At 45.8% G+C, this 18,088-nt stretch overlaps 1 protein-coding gene across 1 annotated transcript in view; it reads left to right on the top strand.

Moving 5' to 3' along the window:
- The window catches only part of LOC125943407 (uncharacterized), an 81,269-nt gene extending 71,557 nt beyond the window's left edge, over window positions 1-9,712 (top strand). Inside the window, exon 20 of the mRNA XM_049662701.1 lies at window positions 9,442-9,712. Coding sequence (XP_049518658.1) covers window positions 9,442-9,579 — 138 coding nt within the window. The 3' untranslated portion in view covers window positions 9,580-9,712. The remainder of the gene's footprint in view (window positions 1-9,441) is intronic.
- The last annotated feature ends 8,376 nt before the right edge of the window (window positions 9,713-18,088 follow it).

Raw genomic sequence — 18,088 nt, 5'->3', positions numbered from 1 at the left:
GATTTACTATATCCATGCGTTGCGCTCACGACCGTCGTGGCTGCGCTTCGGCTACAGTGTACTATAGAATACGGTCGAGTGGGACGAGCGGCTGGGGCGGCGCATGCTTTGCAGTGAGGCGCCCGACGTGGAAAACTACTGTGGCGGCGCTGCGATAGAAGTGGGTTGGGCCGCATCAAGGTCTGGCCGTTGGAAACTGCTGGCGATACTGCTCGGCAGGGTCAGTCCTACTACTTCGCGCGCTGGTATTTGCGTATAGACTACTCAAATGGCGTTCATAATTGCATATGACATGTATTTATGCCTTAAGAATAAATTTCTTTCATTCTCTTCTTTATTTTACTTTTTTTATATGCCGCTCGGTGATATTTTTCGGTTTCAGGCCAGGTTCGGGCCGGTTTCACGCCGGACTCGGGCCGGGCTCAGACCTAAGACAAAGGGCTGGCGGGCCGGGCCGGGCGGCTAACGTAGATTATTTTCGGGCCCGGGCCGGGCCCGGGTCTCACCATAAAACTTTTGGTCGGGTTCGGGCGGGCCGCCCAACGCAAAAACGGGCCCAGGATGAAAAAATCGGCCCGTGCAGTGCTCTAAATTCTCGAACCCACCGCCTCCCACAGCCGAGGCGGGCGCTCTACAACAAATATATCGCTTGTTTGCATTTCGCGATATATTGGCTGGCGCGAACAATCTGTCTCGTGTGGCGCGTTCCAAACGAGCAATGTGTGGCACGACCGCCTCGCTAATCGGGAGATTGCGAGAGGCAGCGCGCCGGTGACCCGGGGGCGCGATACAGAACAGCCGCCGCAAACTGACCATATGAACTGACCTCCGCTGATGCAGCGCTTTGTTTTGACGCGCTCGCCGCATGCCTTATCGATGGCGTCATCGGTGAACAGACGACGCCGGCTATACTGGCGTTATCTAGGAGCGTTTGTCGCCGCAGAAAACCCCCTACATCCTAGCGGTAAAACTAAGGTACCTCGGTGCCAGAACCATGGGCATCGAGGCACCCGAGGCATCGAGGCACGCGCGGGGCGCGCGGCCGGCGTTAAAACGCAGCGGCGGCAGGGCGGCCACACCAACTGGAGGCGAGCCGCTGCAGCAGTCACGTGACAGCATGAAAATCTCGCCTCCTCTCTGTAGGCGCGAGATGTCGCGTGCTTTTTCCATCGTCTACTGACAGGTGGGCGCTGTGTTTACGTTCTTCTACCTTCGTTCTTAACGCGAGTCATGTCTTATGAAAATGACGACATCGTTGCCACTTATCATAATCATGTTGGTGTGCTCTCTTCTGCTGCGGCGTCGCAGCGTCCTAAAGTCACGGAGAATAAGGCACTGGATATCGCTACAGCGTTCTTGTATTCAGGGTCTGCCTTGTAAAGAATTCTATAGGGCGCACTGTCTCCAAAAACCTTTGCATCAGGACGTCTCGGTTTAGGTTCTTCATTGTAAAGAACAATTATAAACCATGACAATTGAAACAAGCGCGAACGAGACCAAACCAAGGAAACCAAAGAAGCATGAGCGAGAGCCGACGCGAGCAGACGATAGTACAAAACGAGCGGCCCGGCTGAGACCAGATACGAGTACTCATCGAGCGGTCGCACGGGTCGGCATGACACCAGTTTCCCGCGCGCACCTCACTGAAGGGGCCTCTCTCCTCCATTCGCGGCTTGCGTCTTTCATCTCGCGCTCCGCGTTCGCTCTTTCATCCTTTGCTGTTGTGCTCGGTTACGCCGACGGCGAGGCCGACGCTCGCTGCAGGAACGGGCTGCGCTCTAAAATCATTTCACAATCTTTTAGATATGCATGCATCAATCTGGTCACCTTCAAAATACTCCCCATTCTACCCAATACGCTGGTCCCACCTCTTCTTTCATTGGTTGAAGCACTTTTGGAGGTGCTCTTCAGCTACGCACTTAAGCAACGATGTCGTGTCTTTTTTAATTGTCCTCACATCCCCAAAATACAGCACTGGAAACACCTGTTCGAATTTGCAGAACGACAACAACAACAACTACAAAAGAAAAGAAAAACGAGATCGCAGCATACTAAATTAACCAAGTATGGAGGAGGGTAGTACAACACAGTAAAAGCATTACGTGCTGAAATATCATCCACTAGCGGCAATGCAGAGTGTGCAAACGCATTATAGTGGTGCCTATAGGGTTGGTAATTTCGACGAACGATTAGTTGATTATTCGATTAAAAGTATTCCGCAAAACGATTAATCTTCATCGATGTACACCTTTAATTTAATCGGCTTAATCGATTACACATGTTCCAGTAATCGTTTTCGCAAATTTGACAGGAGTTGCGCGAAAATATTGAAATCGTACTATGGCGGAGCACAAGCAGTCACTGTACGGCTGTGGTAGAGCAACTGTCGACGGTTTTTCCGAGTCCCGAGTGATGCCGAGGCGAGCGCTTACGCTCTCTTTCCCTACACCGCACACGCCACCACACCGCCTCAAAGTCGGAGGCTTGAAATGTCCTCGCAATACTATCGGCAAACCAGTCGTTGATCGTCCTGTCACTCCCAGTCCACCGAAAACATGACACAGCATTCGCGCCGGTTTGGATCATGCATTTGACATAGCAATCGAGTTAAGTCAATTCCAGCAAATCTAAAGCTTCTGAGCGTCTATTCTCGCATGCTGGTTGCATGGCTATTCAAAGAAGGTGTCGGTTTCACCCAAACATCCCAGCCAATTGACATTCCTTCGCTCTGTAGAAAAGACCATGTGACTTAACATCCTAAACCAGTAATTTTCTTTTCGCCTATGCATACTGCAATTTCTCGCATAATTTAGTTTGACTTCATTCACCTTGCACTTTTGCCATTTTTCTTATTTCTTGTTTGACTGTACTGTAAAGGGATTCATTAGTGCCATTTATATTGTTTAATGCTGCTCTAAGTGCCATTTTATATCATATATTGTTTATATTTTCAAAGGCCGCTTCTGTCAACTCTATTTAGTGTTTAACAAATTAAACATTATTCTTGATCAACTTGGATTCCAAACTTGGTTGCACCTCTCAAACATAGAAATAGAGTCCTGCAAAAGTAGGTAACTGTGTTTTAACCTATTCAAAGTGACCGGCGAAAATTTCGATTAATCAATTAATCAATGAAAAACCCTGCATCGAAAGCAATTAATCAATTAAAGGCTAAAACGATGAAGGAATAATTGTTAATTGAATAAAAAACTTAATCCACTATACCTAGTGGTTCCGCATCCAGCACCCCTCTTTCGACAATTCTTTTTCACAAATGGCGCACACGATCTCTCATACGCTTCAGAACCTTTACGTAGAAAGCTGCATTCACAGTTTGGCCTTTTGCTCATGTTCAACTTTTGCGCATGGGTCAGCAGTTTCCGCACCGTCTTGACCCAAACCTTTTCATTTCGAAAGTGTCAGTCCAAATCTTGGGAATGGACAATTTACGCAATCCAAGTGCTACTGGTACCATTCTAACAGTCATTCGGCGGCCACTCAGCACAAGACAACGCACACAAGTAATGATTTATACTTCGCACGAGGTGAAAGGACATCCCGATTTTGCATCGTCCTTGGGGTCTTCACGGCCTCCCCGAGAACGCTGGACCCACTTGAACGCAGCTCTTTCCTTTTAGGGTATTATTTCTATATACATGTGGAACATTTAATAAATTCCTGCACCATTCTCGCTCAGTTTCACAAGACATTTGATATTTATCCTTTCTTCCGTCTGCTCGTCGATCTCCATTTCGGCAAAGACTAAAAATCGGTGGCACAAAGAGTGGAGACATAAAATTCTGCCTTTCCATACAGCAGTCAGGCTGGTACTATAGAGGTCAACGGGGTCCTTTCGAGTGCAGAGAACCAGAGAATTGGGCTGATACACCGTCTTCCACTTTGTTTGCTGACTCAGCGCATGAGCGTTTGGGACAGACCTCATATATAATGGACAACTTCAGGCCTCTTGTTCTTCCTTTGGTCGTCTTTCGTTCTTTTTCGTTTTGTGCTCTTGACTTTCTGCGGGAGGCTTTCTACAGTAGGTATCAACACCGTGCAGGGAAACATAGCAGTGTTTAGGCGGTTCAAATAAACTTCAAAGCTAGTCTGTATGAGCTTTGGACATGTTTTGGATATGTCAACTTCAAACATTGTCCCGCTATGCTTATTTTCATCGTCTTCAATTGCACAGAACACTAGTGCAACTACTTTCTGGACGGGGCCGAATACTTTCAGCATACGTGTCCACTGATAAATATTAACTTAAGATCAAGAAACTGCAGTTTTTCATTGTCAGGCAGCCAGCTCATGTGTAAATATCAGGCCGTGTCCATGAAACGTAAAGGCGTCTACAACCTCATTCAAAACGTGTAATGGCCGCATTATGATGCAGGCTAAATGCAACATCGCCCGTGTGCTTGCGTTGTAGTGCACGTCAAATGAACCCAGGAGGTCAAAATTAATCCTGAGCCCTCCACTACGGCGTGCCTCATAATCAGAACTGGTTTTGGCACGTAAAACTCCAGAAAGAAGAAAGAAGGAATGGTACATAAAAAATCTATTATTCATATGTGAAGTAAGCTTTCTACCTACGTCTGGGAATAGCTTAATGAAAAGCGCGATCAGCTAATTTACCTATTGAAAAAAAAAAACGAATCGGGAAAGAAAAATTGCTGGATCGCCCGTAATCGAGAGTAGATGTAAACATGAAATGGCTGCCGGCAAAGCAGATTGGTTGAAGATGACACTAGCCACAATCTTAAAATTTTGAAGGACGCTTAAGCTTCGCCTTTAAAAATGGAACGCGATAGCATTCAAACATTCCTGACTGTCAGGCTTCCCGGCAACTGCAGCTTTCTTTTTTCTTCACCTTCGCCTTCCGCGCGCTGCTGCCGAGGCGAGCACCATCTGGATGGTGCTCTTGCTAGGAACACCAACCCGGGTGCGCCGCGGCATGCATGGTAGAAATGCTGGAAAAGGGGTTTGTGTTTGAGTTTCCGCGTAAGATAATTATGTTTTCTCGTATATTCAAATTACAATACGAAGCTATCATACGTGTAGGTTGTGGTTAAGTCGTACTTTACGATTTTTCTGACGAAGTTTACTTTGAGAGATTCAATTAGTTCACCAGCGCCTCTGCGCCGCGCGGTGGGCCTGCGTAGTCAGGATGGTTCGGTATGATTTTCTTGGCCGCGGACGCCGCACGCCGACACTGACGCCGGATTTCCTGCGACGCGGGGCCCTTAAAGGGACACTAAAGGCAAATACTAAGTCGACGTGGACTGTTTACATACCTTTCCAGAAACCTCGAAACGCTTGTCTCGTGCAAAGAAAAGACTTAGTTTACGAGAAAATTGGATCTGAAGGGTCCAAATACCTTTATTGCAATTCAAATCACCCGCCACGCCAACCGAGGAGTGGTGACGTTGCATAAGTCATTACCGCCCTTTGCTGCCGTAGGTGAGTGAAAAGGTGCCCGACAGATGGCGATACGGTGCGGCGCTGCAGCTGATTTTGGTAAAGCGGCGTAGACCGTTCGGGCATTCCGCGACGTTGCATGGACGTGGAATTCTCTGCTACTTGCAGTTAGTGGGAGGTTCGCGAGCCAGAAAAACAGGCGCAACACTGTACGATAACAGAAAAACTGAAACGCGAAAGTGCGGGCGGCGAAGAGCCGAGCGAACACGAAACCTTTTGACCGCCCGCGTCGTTGTCAACGGTTGTCAACAGTTAGTTCTTTTTTGTAAAAGTGTAATAGAACTGGTGAAGTAGTATTTTCTTTCTTCTTATAATACAGTACAATGATGTTTTTATAACGAGTGGTTCTGTACTAGTAACAGAATTTAAATGAGGAGTGCCTTCGTCATCGGGCGAGTACCTGAATGTCCCGGGCGAGTCTCTGATCGTGTCCTGCATTTACCTCAATTTCTCTATTACTAAGGCTCTGCTCGCGATAATATTGACGCTTTAGAGATACTCGAGCACTAATACATCACTTTAGCTTGACTTAGTATTTGCCTTTAGTGTCCCTTTAATGCAATCGCGTTAAAATGGGTGTAGTGTATATTCGGAACAGCCCACCCCGCCACACCACACGCCATAAGACGCTGCCCTGCCGCACCACAGGACGCTGCCCAGCTAGAAGAAAATCGCCTGAAGGAGGCACCACACGCAGCGTGGTGCCATCTTTGGAGGCAACGCAAAACCAGTGCCGCGGCACACACAGACCGTTGGCGTTCAAAAGAGCACGGGCAATCCTGTCACAGAGCCAAAAGATGACAATTCAAGTGTATGGTACCCTGTATCTGCCTTTTGAACGTCGCTGTTGGAAATGGCAAATAGAACTTCAGCGTACTAGAAGTTCCAGATTGAGCGATATTGTGAACAAACATTTGGAAGAACTTGGAAGCAATATTTTTTGCAACTTGTTTGGGCAGTAACTAGCGTATGTAATGCGGTCCTGTACAGAAGGTTGGGGGCCAGAGACCGCATTTTCCTTAACTTTTGACTGGCTGCTCAGATGATCCCGTTTTGTTCTCGCAACGATGCCCGGATGTTATCGTTTGAGTGTCCGGATAACGGCTCTGGCTTTTGGCTCAAGGTCACTTGAAGGTCGCCGACAATGGGAGCTAAAAGCATTTCATGCTTAAAAATAAATACATAAAAGCATACTTGCATGCGTGCGTCATGTGCTCTTCATTGAACACTTACGTACAGACAAAAAATTACAGCAAGCTTGTGCGACCTTGCAGAATAACAACCCTATTTCCAGCGAAGCTGTAAAGATCTAGCACTTGCAATAAGAGTTTTAGTATCACGTAATTAAATCACATATTTAAAACGTTGCCCGCATATGACTGTTCCATTTGAAACCTTGGCTGCAAATAAGGCTTTCCATAACTTGTTAACAATTTTTCGAATTGGCAGTAATTCATGTACACAAAACTTACTGCTGCAAAACATCACCCATAGTGTCCCCCTATTTTCGTAAGTTTGATCGCTTTTTTCTTCCGTGGCCGAAACATAAAATCTGCATTCTTCGTAGAGCTTGCTTATGAAGCTCCTGCTCGCTTGTATACGTGATTAACTGAAAAGGCCGTAATTAGCTCACATACTTTGAACTTTGCCTACATTTTACCCAGAATGTGCCCCTTGTTCTCACCAAATACAAACAAGGCGCCTTATTTTGTTCAACGAGGACACCGGAGACGCCAGCTATACCGAACGCCATATGACGCATGAAAATAGGAAAAAGGACAAGGGTTTAGCAATTATTTACGACGTTTATACTTAGACCAAGAATGTGGAAATTTTCACTTACTGCACCTAACATGAACCCACTTTCCACGATATATAAACCTGGTGTAACATACATTCATCTAGCGAAATGTAGCATGTGACAGCAGCTGTCAGCCACATGCTGACAGCATAGCTGACAGCTGTCACATGAAACATTAAAACACTTGAATAGACATTTTTACAGAGCCTGTACTCCATCCATAAGCACTTAACGTCGCAAAGAAATGTCATACCGTTCCACCCATGTTCACTAAATTTAATCTCCAACGCCTTTGTAGTTGTACTCGAGCAACAGGCTAAATTCTGCGTTGGTCGTAAGACACTCTCACAACACCCCAGAGTGCTTGAATGCGTAATTTATTACTGAGGTCCCAATTAACTCACCACCTTACAACTTTGCTTGTTTAGGTGGTTTGTATAGGTCACCAGGTACACATAAAAACCCAAGTGCAATCCTTGTATCACGTACGGAAATAGGAACAACAAAGGGGGTTCAATAACTATTTACAACGCTTCTGTTTAAACCAGAAAGACAAAGTTTCGCCAGAAAGTACACTTAACATCTCATTCATTTCCGCAGAATTCTAAGTTGATGTCTTGATTTTTATTACACTGGTAAACACCACGGATAATGACAGTATGACACTCTGGAACATAATTCACCGAGGAGACCCCGGGAAAGGCAACTATACATGCCTTGTATAACGCATAATACTTGGATGGCGACGTGGATTCAGTAAACATTTAAAGAACACATAATTCACCCACACAATTCAACGTATCGGTAGGCACCACCCGTATGATTCGACCAAAATAATATTTCTAAAAATCTGAAGCGTGTACCGTTTCCGGTGCTTTTAGGCAAGCGGAAAAACTTAAAACACATCTGAACTGGCGGAAAACCACAGTTTATCTATTTTAATTTAACCGCTAGTTGGCACACGCACTTCAAAATTTGCCTCCATATTTCCCGTAGCATTCATCACGTTTTCACTAAATATAAACTTCGTGAGTTATCTTGATTAAAATAAAACTCTAGAAACGGCTATTTCAAGCACTTCTAGTCGCATTAACAGCTTCACTGTAACATGAAGGTCCTACCGTGACTAAACACCCTTGCTTAGCAGGTAGTCATTAGTGCTAGATAACAAAGGTTTAAACATTGCGGAGAACAATGTTATTATTTATGGCAAAGGACGACGTCAGTGTGGCTACATAATGTCTTGATCCGGTTTTGTAGTTCGTGGTTCTGACTCGGGTGTCACTCAGAGGGTCGCTTGCCTAGATCGCCGAAGCGCCTAAAACATGGTAGCTGGCCTGCACTATTCCGGGGCGTCGCACTGCGCTATACCAGGGCGTCGCCGTCGTTCGTATCTATCGTCGAGAGTTGCCTGTTGATGAGATGAGGTGGGGAGGTTGAAGGAAACGAGAAACAGGCGTATTTTACATATTTACATAACTGGCTCCAGATATGGGACCACAGTCCATGTAGGAGCACTTTAAATGTCTCAGGTCACTACATGTCTGAGCACACAGGTCAGAACACACCTCACTGCCCCAAATATGCTCGCTTTTAAAACGGACTTTTTTCCTAGGTAACTAGACGAGGGAATCTGATGACTGTGTCTCGGCCAATAATAATGGTCGAACTGTTCGCAAAGTCCCACCCATGGGCGCATCACCTTGCTGTACTCGCCTCTGATGTCCAACCTTCGAACCCGCCTACGATGCAATGGCGAGGCAATCTAAAAATGGGTCCACGCTGTTTCCACGGAAGTCGTTCACACTAGCTCATTGGTCTCCGCGACGGCCAGCTTGTTAGTGTCATGAGACTCGCTTTCACAGTCGTTAGCGCTTCTACGGAGTGCAGCGGTTGTTGTCGCCTCGAAGAGAGCGTCTTTGTTTGCCCCTCGAAGTCGGCGTCGGGCCTCGTCACCGTCACGGCGGGCGCTGGTGGAGAGGCTGCTTCGTGGGTAGCACCCAAAGAATGCGCATTGCCGTTTTGGGACGCAACAATAGATACTCTGGCGCTTACACTTGTCTGCGGAACCAAAAAGTAAATACGATGTGTTCACTCTTTGCTAAGCCTTTTGAATTGCTGGAAACCATATATGTAATCATTCTTGTGCATCAACTTCACAGGTCGTGGAGTTACTGAAGAAGCGAATCGAGACCTACGCTGCCGTTGCGATACCACCACTGAGCGCACCCAAGGACCCAGCCGGTTTTCCAGAGTACCACAATGGAACGTGGGCGCCTTGGTTGGATTCAGTCCTGTGACAAAAGCTGCTTCCACATCAAGTTGTTACGTGATTGGAATACTGAGGCGCATAGCAGACACTCGAAGACATATTAAGGCGCTATTTTCAGAAGTTTACGTATGTATAGGCTGTTATATACCCGGCCCTCCTGTACCTCCTATATCTGCAAAATCAACAGGCGGAAAGAGCTACTGACATGAACGCGATCGGCAATGTGACTGTTTTCAAAGCATTGACGTGTTGATAATACCAGATGCAGGAGCTCCACAATCCACGTTCAGAGATGCGTTTGGCCCCGCGTGCAATTACATTTACTGACCTAGCAAGATGCGGTGGCACCTGAGCAGTGCCCGACATCTGCATTAATGTGTAGCATTCTTTCTCCTATTCTTGGCACTATTCGGTATGTAGTTAGGTAGGTTCACGTTTTGTCTCGCTTTAATAAAAATAGAATATTTTGTCACCTATGGAGGAATCAAACCTTTGCCGTCGAGCACAGCAGCCTGGTGCTCTAACCATGAGGCCACGATCACACTTTGTTTCTTTGTTGAATGTAAATATCAGTAATGTCTAGTGAACATTATTTACATTACATTAGGGCACACACACGGAAAACAAAAGCACACATATTACACAGTCCAACGAAAGTAAAAAAAAAATAAAATTGGAGGACGCTTAAGCTTTGCCTTTAAGATTGGAACACGATAGCATTCCAAGATCCCTGACTGCTTCTCACGCTTCCCAGCAACTACAGTTTATGTAACCGTTATGTTTGCCGAAAAGCGTTGGCGGCGAGCGCTATGCACTATGGCGAGCTTTCTGGTAGAAACGCTGCCTCTTACGTTGGCCGATCCCGGAGGTTGCTCACAGCGGCGCCAAGAAAAAAAGAAAAAGAACATTAGTTCCAGGTTTCTCTTATTGTTTTGCACTTTTAATATTTCACTGTGAGCAGATTTAACATAAAAGGCATGCGCTGTGGGTGTTTTGTTTCATGACATTTGTGGGCTGGCATTCTCAAAATTCCGAGGAATAGTTTTGTCAAGAATGTAAGACAAGGTATGAGTAACTTTACTGATAGAATTGTGCGGCAAAATAACCTGCACATACCGCATGTTAAGAGCGAAAATTGTGTTTTCGCATGCGTTAAGATTGAGTAAACGAGCACAAGTGCTCCGATGTGAAGGCCACTCAGGAACGGGATCGAAGGTTTCAACCCCGCTACGCACTTGAGCCGCCTCTTCTCGAAAGACTGGCCTTGTCAAGTGAGGTGCCATGCTGTGCCTGCCGACCAAGCAGCTCCTCCATAATAAATAGAGCCCTAACAAGATGAACAAATGATATGGTCTATTACTGTTTGTATTTGCTAATGGCAGGAACCGGATACCGTAACATGTGATAGGTTGATAGATATTTGTATAATGTTCCAAAAATAAAATGCGTCATGAAAAAGAATGGAGAGAGAGACAAACGGGGTGGGAAAGGCAGGGAGGTTAATCCGAAAATATTCTGGTTTGCTACCATGCACTGGGGGAAGGGGAAATGAAACGCGGAAAGAATAGGGGAGAGAAAATCAGTCACGAAAAAAAAAGAGAGGAGGTTGGAAACGTCCGTGAGAACTAAAGTCTGTCAGATAGTCCACTCGAACGCAAGAACTTCAAGAGTGCCTTGACTGACTTGTTGTCTGTCTGTCTGAAAAACTTTATTTAGAATACACGCAGGAAGCTTGAGGTGGCCCGGAGGGGGCCACCTCTCAAACTCACTACGTGGGCTCCTCATTACAGGAGCCCATTGGCTACCGCCGCGGCTTGTGCTCGGTCGACCAGGGCCTTCTGGCTCGCCAAGTCGGAGCAACCGAGCAGGGCTGCCTCCCAGTCCTCCCGGGTGGGGTTTGGTTTTGAGGTGAGGTTCGGGGTTTATTGGCATGCCCACACCAGGTGGAAGATGTCCGGAGACTTCTCCGGACAGTGCGCACTTTTTCTTGTTCTGTGACGACTGTATAGGCCGGCGTTCCAGGACTGTCTGTTGCGAAAGCGGACGGTCGTCAAGACGCGCCATCGTGGTCGCGAGTGACTGGTTGTGTGCGCTGTATCGGGGACAATGGCGAAGTACGTGTTCGATAGTTTCCTCGTCGCCGCAGTGGCCACACGCAGCACTACCCTCCCATCCGATGCGGAAAGCAAACGACTTCGTAAATGCGACGCCAAGTCACAATCGGCAAAGTGCCGTTGTTTGAGGTCGGGGTAGTCCAGGTGCAGGTCGAAGTCGAAGGCAGCGGTCCAGTCGATGCAGACGTGTGTGCTGCAAACTGTGTTTGCCACAACGATTGTGTGTCACCGCTTGCAAGCACTCGAAGTTTCGCTGCTCAAGGGCGCCCGCAGAATTTTTTGCAAGGGGGGGGGGGGGGGACGGCAGCGGTATGTTCGCCGCAACAAGGCACTATTTCCGGAGTAAATTTATTTACTTATAATAACTAAGTGAAATACACACAGGAAAGAACGAAAGGAGAATGGGAACCGAGGGGCTCCATTTTATTATTCATAACCGCATAAAGCCAACAGACAACGAAGCCGAGGAAAGCATCGGGGAAATTAAGTGTAGTTGAAATTGCAATGTAGAAAATAATGAGGAAAAGGGAAATGAAAGTGGACGAAAAGATAACTTGTCGCCGGCGGGAGCCGAAACCGCAACCTCCGCATTACGCGTGCGTTGCACTACCAATTGTGCTACAGCGACGGCCATCAATTCGTCCACTAACTTGGGTATTTATGTTTACTAGATCTAGCCCTAGGAGTGTTAGACAACGCCACTCAGAACTATGGTGGGCGGATGTGGAACATCCTTTTTACCCCAGATGGCGTCACGATACACGTGATCTTGGGAGAGCATGCACGAGGCTAATAAACCCTCGCATGCTACCTAATGACATCAAGGCTGCCAGATTTGAGACCCTCGTAATGAAATACGAAAGAAGAATGGGAACCGAGGGGCTCGATTTTATTAGTCATAACCACATAAAGCCAACAGACAACGAAGCCGAGGAAAGCATCGGGGAAATTAAATGTTGTTGAAATTGGAATGTAGAAAATAATGAAGAAAAGGGAAATAAAGTGGACGCACGCGTAATGCGGAGGTTGCGGGTTCGGCTCCCGCCGGCGACAAGTTATCTTTTCGTCCACTTTCATTTCCCTTTTCTTCATTATTTTCTACATTCCAAATTCAACTACACTTAATTTCCCTAATTCTTTCCTCGGCTTCGTTGTCTGTTGGCTTTATGTGGTTATGACTAATAAAATCGAGCCCCTGGGTTCCCATTCTTCTTTAGTATTTTCATTATGAGGGTCTCCAATCTTGGGAGCCTTGATGTCATTAGGTAGCATGCGAGGGTTTATTAGCCACGCGCCTGCTCTCCTAAGATCACGTGTATAGTGACGCCATCGGGCTAAAAAGGATGTTCCACATCCGCCCACCATGGTTCTGAGTGGCGCTGGATAACACTCCTAGGGCTAGATCTGGTAAACATAAATATCCAAGTTAGTGGACGAATTGATGACCGTCGCCGTAGCACAATTGGTAGTGCAACGCACGCGTAATGCGGAGGTTGCGGGTTGGGCTCCCGCCGGCGAAAAGTTATCTTTTCGTCCACTTTCATTTCCCCTTTCTTCATTATATTCTACATTCCAATTTCAACTACACTTAATTTCCCCGATGCTTCCCTCGGCTTCGTTGTCTGTTGGCTTTATGTGGTTATGACAAAGGAAAGAAAAATTACACAGCAAATTAATGCGTGGCTTGGAGAGATACATTGGAGTTTATTAACGAACAAACAATTAAAATTATTAAAAATGCAAAAAGATATTATCACTTCGTGGAGAAGAGTGCTCAGTCTTGCTGCATGCGGGTTCTCGACTCATCCGAATTGATGACCAGCACACAGCACACTATGTTCACAAACATGCAACTACAGTCAGTCAGTCGTCCTTGAACAGCAACTGCAGGCGCCTCGGATTTTTCTGGGCGAATTGCGTGATGACACGGGTGATAAAGTCATTTCTGTGATTCATTACACGCTCTCGCTGCACACTCATCATACAAAGGCCGTCCAGCCTGTCGTTTGTCATCGTTGAGCGTAGCCAGCCGGCGGGCTACTCTCCTCATTGAGTACTCTCCTCATTGTACTGAAGGAGCGTTCCACCGTACAGGTAGTAACTGGCAAAGCCAGAGCCACCTCAATGGCTTTTGCAACAACGGGGAAGAATGTCTTGGCCTGATGTAGAAGCTCGCAGTAAGTTATTTCTGACGGGTCCCCAGTTTTGTTGCACCACATGTCATACCAAGGGATGGCCTCTTCCTTGAAGTTGTCGATGCCTTAAAAGCATTGGAGTTCTTCGGCGAGGGCAGCGAACTCAACACGGCTCAAGTGCTGCATTTTTTATGGATGCAGCTGGAGAAGTTTAAAGCTCCTCTCATTTCTTCCACAAAAGCGGCGAGCTAAAGAAGCAGCGAGAGAGTCCAAGTACGGCACATATATTGCCACACCATAGTATTCCTCCGGCGACTCAACCCCGTAGTTGTCTCGGTGGGCCTGACGAGAGACGTGTCTTGGTACAGATATCACCACATTTAAGTGATTGGCTGCCTCCCTTGCTGCATTCATAATGTCATAGAACTCCTGTACACCGTTTGTCCGGTGGCCGCCAAAAATACGTTGCAGCTCATTGATGTTGTCATGCACAGAATTGAAGTCCATGGATTTCATATGCTTTCACTCGTTCTCTCCGAAGCTTAGCTGCGGCGTTCCTTTATACATGTTTTCATTACAGTACGGAAAAAGCGCGGGGGCCTCCCTTTTTGGTGTTTCTATCGAACACTTTTTATTAACCCTTTTCGCGGAACAGTTTGCTCTAGAGGAACGAGATGGCGCTTTCGCCGTGCTACTGTGCGATTTGCTGTCGGAAATGCAACTAGGTGTTCACTAATGCACTGCGCCCAATTCGTGCTGCAAAATGTGTAACGCGAAAGGGAAGACGTGTGTGGTAATTCGCTGCAAAAATAGTGATTCACATATTTAGGAATGGAATCAACCTGTGTCGCCACTGCTACATAAGGACTCTCTGTGCTGCCGCCTTTCGCGATGCACGTCTTTCCTCGAGAATTAAAAAAAAAGATAATCCGCCAGCGCTGTATAGCTAACCTCCAAAGAAAGGACTTCTACAGAACGTCGGCATCTAAGAGTGAGTACCGCTCGTTATAAAAGGAAGTAGCGCCACTTATTGACATAGTAAGTTTCTCGCACGTTATCTACAAGCATCCACCTCTACTCGTACGCAAACTTACGCCCACCCTATCGCCAACGTATCAATAATAAGTGAATGGGCGCACACTTGAATCAATGTGCCGAAGCATGTGGGACGGCTACTACACCCACAAGACAGGAATGTTGGAAGCTGAACGTTTCGTGACGGTCCACAGAGTAAGCGAGAGACTAGCGATAATACGTCATTGCTACAAGGTACCGCAAAGTACAGAACATTTACCTTCCAAACTTTATGCGCAGCAAGAACAAATCTATCGCAGCAGAGCACACCCGCGAGTGATTAGGCTGAAAATAAACAATCAGATAATGGCCGCACCATGGATTAACCGAGGTACTTTACAGAGTCAGAAACATAACAAGCGCCGCTGCTTCAAAATGTTTGCCAAATAAAGAACGAATGAGCACACTAATCCCGATTTAATTCATAAACGGAAGGTTTGGACAGCTTGGAATACATTTCTAGTCCCGTTTTTAGTACAAGCACCGTATACGCTGCTTGCGTCATTTGGACAAGGGGTAATCAGCTCTGAAAGAACTTACATGCCCTCTAAAGCTGTGGCCAAAGCTTCGTGTCGTGCACACAGTCACCGTCTACGACATGCGTCGAAACGGATGTTTGCTTCACCGCACCGGCGTCACACGCTTGCATTGTAAACGCGGAGGCAACGGAGGTAGAATGAGGCAAGCAATGGACGCGTCACCACGTGATCAAACATGGAAGCGCCCACGGGAGCGCTTCGAAAAGGGTCAATATATGAGAAAAAAACTTTGCCTCCTTCCCTTTTCTGCGGCAAATCCTACAGCAGACGCACTTCAGCCGTTTTCATGGCAGTGTGGCTCTCTGGGTGTTTACACTGTATAAATTCGTCCGAAGCGCTTTTACAATCGTTTTCATAACCAGAAAATGAAGCAAAGCATACACTTCTACGAATTACACTCTACGCAGTATTATCGCGAGAACGTCCGCTTTCTCATAAATTGCCGGCTACATTTAGGAAAAAGTCCCGACAACCACACTTAGTAAGAAAAGTGTGACACCTTCCCGTGGCGTCACATTTGCGTGTAGATGCTCCTTGCCGAAATGACGAAATTTACACGACCCCGCCACCCAAACCAAGCCTAAATCCGCCCCTCAAAAAGCTTGTGCACTTGTAATGCACTGAAAGCCGAGGCCTCCAATTCCGCAGGTCCAGAAGAAGGTAGTTCAATCGTCCTCGATCAACCTCTCCGAGCCATTGCTTCAAGCGAGCCTCGCAAGCCCGGAATCGAATATATTGACACGTATACATGTTTATCTTTCACCGGTGGCCGCTTTCCACCGGCTAACAAATGTTAAACGTTCTCGCTCGGCGCAGGACGCGCCTATATCGGAAGTTTCTAGAACGTTATCGATGCTTCTTTCCGTTGCCTGTTTTCACCGACGCTTATGTTATCTGATTGTATGACCGACGCGAATTGAAGTTTGAAGTTTATTGAATACTTAGTGCAGATACAAAAGTATAGATATTTAGTACAGAAAAAGGTCCCATAGTGTAAACACTGTAGGGGGACCTTTTATAATGGTAAAAAACAGAAATACTACTTAACAGCAGAAAAGCAGTGAAATATAAAAATGCAAAAATACAAATACAAATGCAAATACATATTGAGGCGAAACAGTAGTACAATTGAAAAACGATAGGGATAAGGCATAAGCTGAAGTACAAAACGAAGCGAACAGTATTCAAAACGATAGATTGGAATTTGAGTTCAAAATACCTGTTGAATAAACGGTGCTATATGTTAAACATGAAATTGCGAAGCTGATGTTTGAATGACGATATAGAAAAGGCACACTTAATGTTATAAGGCAAAGAATTCCAAAGTTTGATTAAAACAAATGCTACTCTTTGAGAACCATAGTTAGTTCGTACCTTGGGGAGTATAAAATTGTTATTGGTGGAAAAGCGCGTAATATTTGAATTAGTAAGGTGTTGAATAAGAACAAATTTCAGAAGACTATGGTCTTTAACTACTTGATAAGCAAATGTGCAGACATTAAATTTTATTAGATTGTCAATATTCAGTATGTGCAGTTCCCGGTACAGATTAGTAACATGCGAACGTCGGTTGCTCCAGGTGAGAATGCGAATGGCTTGATTCTGTACATGTTGGAGGGAAGAAAGGTGGCAATGATATGTTTGACCCCAGGAAGCAATACAATAGTTTAGATGACTGTGAATGAATGCATAATATAAGGTGATCAAAGTAGTCAAGTCTAAGTAACATCTAGCTTTTAGTAATACCCTAATACCATAAGAAGTTTTCCGCTGCAGCTCATTAATATGCAAATTAAATTTTAAGCGGGAATCAAGCTTGATACCAAGGAAGGAACAATGATCTGATAGATGAATTGGATGCTTGTTTATAAAGAGAGGCATGACTTGCGTGTTATTTATTGACCTGGAATTGAAAACTAAAAACTTACTTTTGGAGGGATTTATCAAGAGCTTGTTTTTAGCACACCATGCGCTAACGTTAATAAGTTCTGCATTAAGGGTTGTTGTAAGGCTGCTTAGAGAATTACTGGAACATAAGATAGTCGTGTCGTCAGCATATAAGATGCATTCTGATAGTGTGGTTAGACACTGTGGAAGGTCATTAATGTATAATAGAAATAAAAGTGGACCCAGAATTGAGCCTTGCGGAACGCCGATGTTAATTATTTTTTTAGTGGAATAGATGCCGGAGATGGATATTAATTGCTCACGATCACACAAGTAACTGCGGAAAAGATTGAGAGAGTTGGCACTAATGCCATAAGATGCAAGTTTAGAAAACAGAATGTCATGATTAAGTGTATCAAAGGCTTTCGTAAAATCTAAGAAAACAGAACCAACGAAGTTACCATTGTCAATTTCTGGTTTACATTTTTCTGTGAAGTAAATGAGGGCTAGGTTAGTCGAGTATCCTTGTCTAAACCCAAATTGTTTCGGATGAAATAGGTTATATTTTGTTAAGTAGCTAGACAGGCGAACATGTATTAGAAGACCGAACGATTGGAAGCCAGTCTCCGAAAGCAACATCTGTCTTCACACTTGTGATGGAGGGGTGATACCCAGGGTCGACGTCATTCGGGTCCTGGGCATGTTTGTCGAATTCAACGGCGGGAACGGAACGGCTCTCCGCAAGATCATCGCAAAGACGGACAACGCCTTCCGCCTCGTTCGCAGAA

Source organism: Dermacentor silvarum, chromosome 2, assembly GCF_013339745.2.
Source record: "Dermacentor silvarum isolate Dsil-2018 chromosome 2, BIME_Dsil_1.4, whole genome shotgun sequence".
In the NCBI taxonomy this organism is placed as follows: domain Eukaryota; kingdom Metazoa; phylum Arthropoda; class Arachnida; order Ixodida; family Ixodidae; genus Dermacentor; species Dermacentor silvarum.
This window is presented reverse-complemented; position numbering and strand designations above follow the sequence as displayed.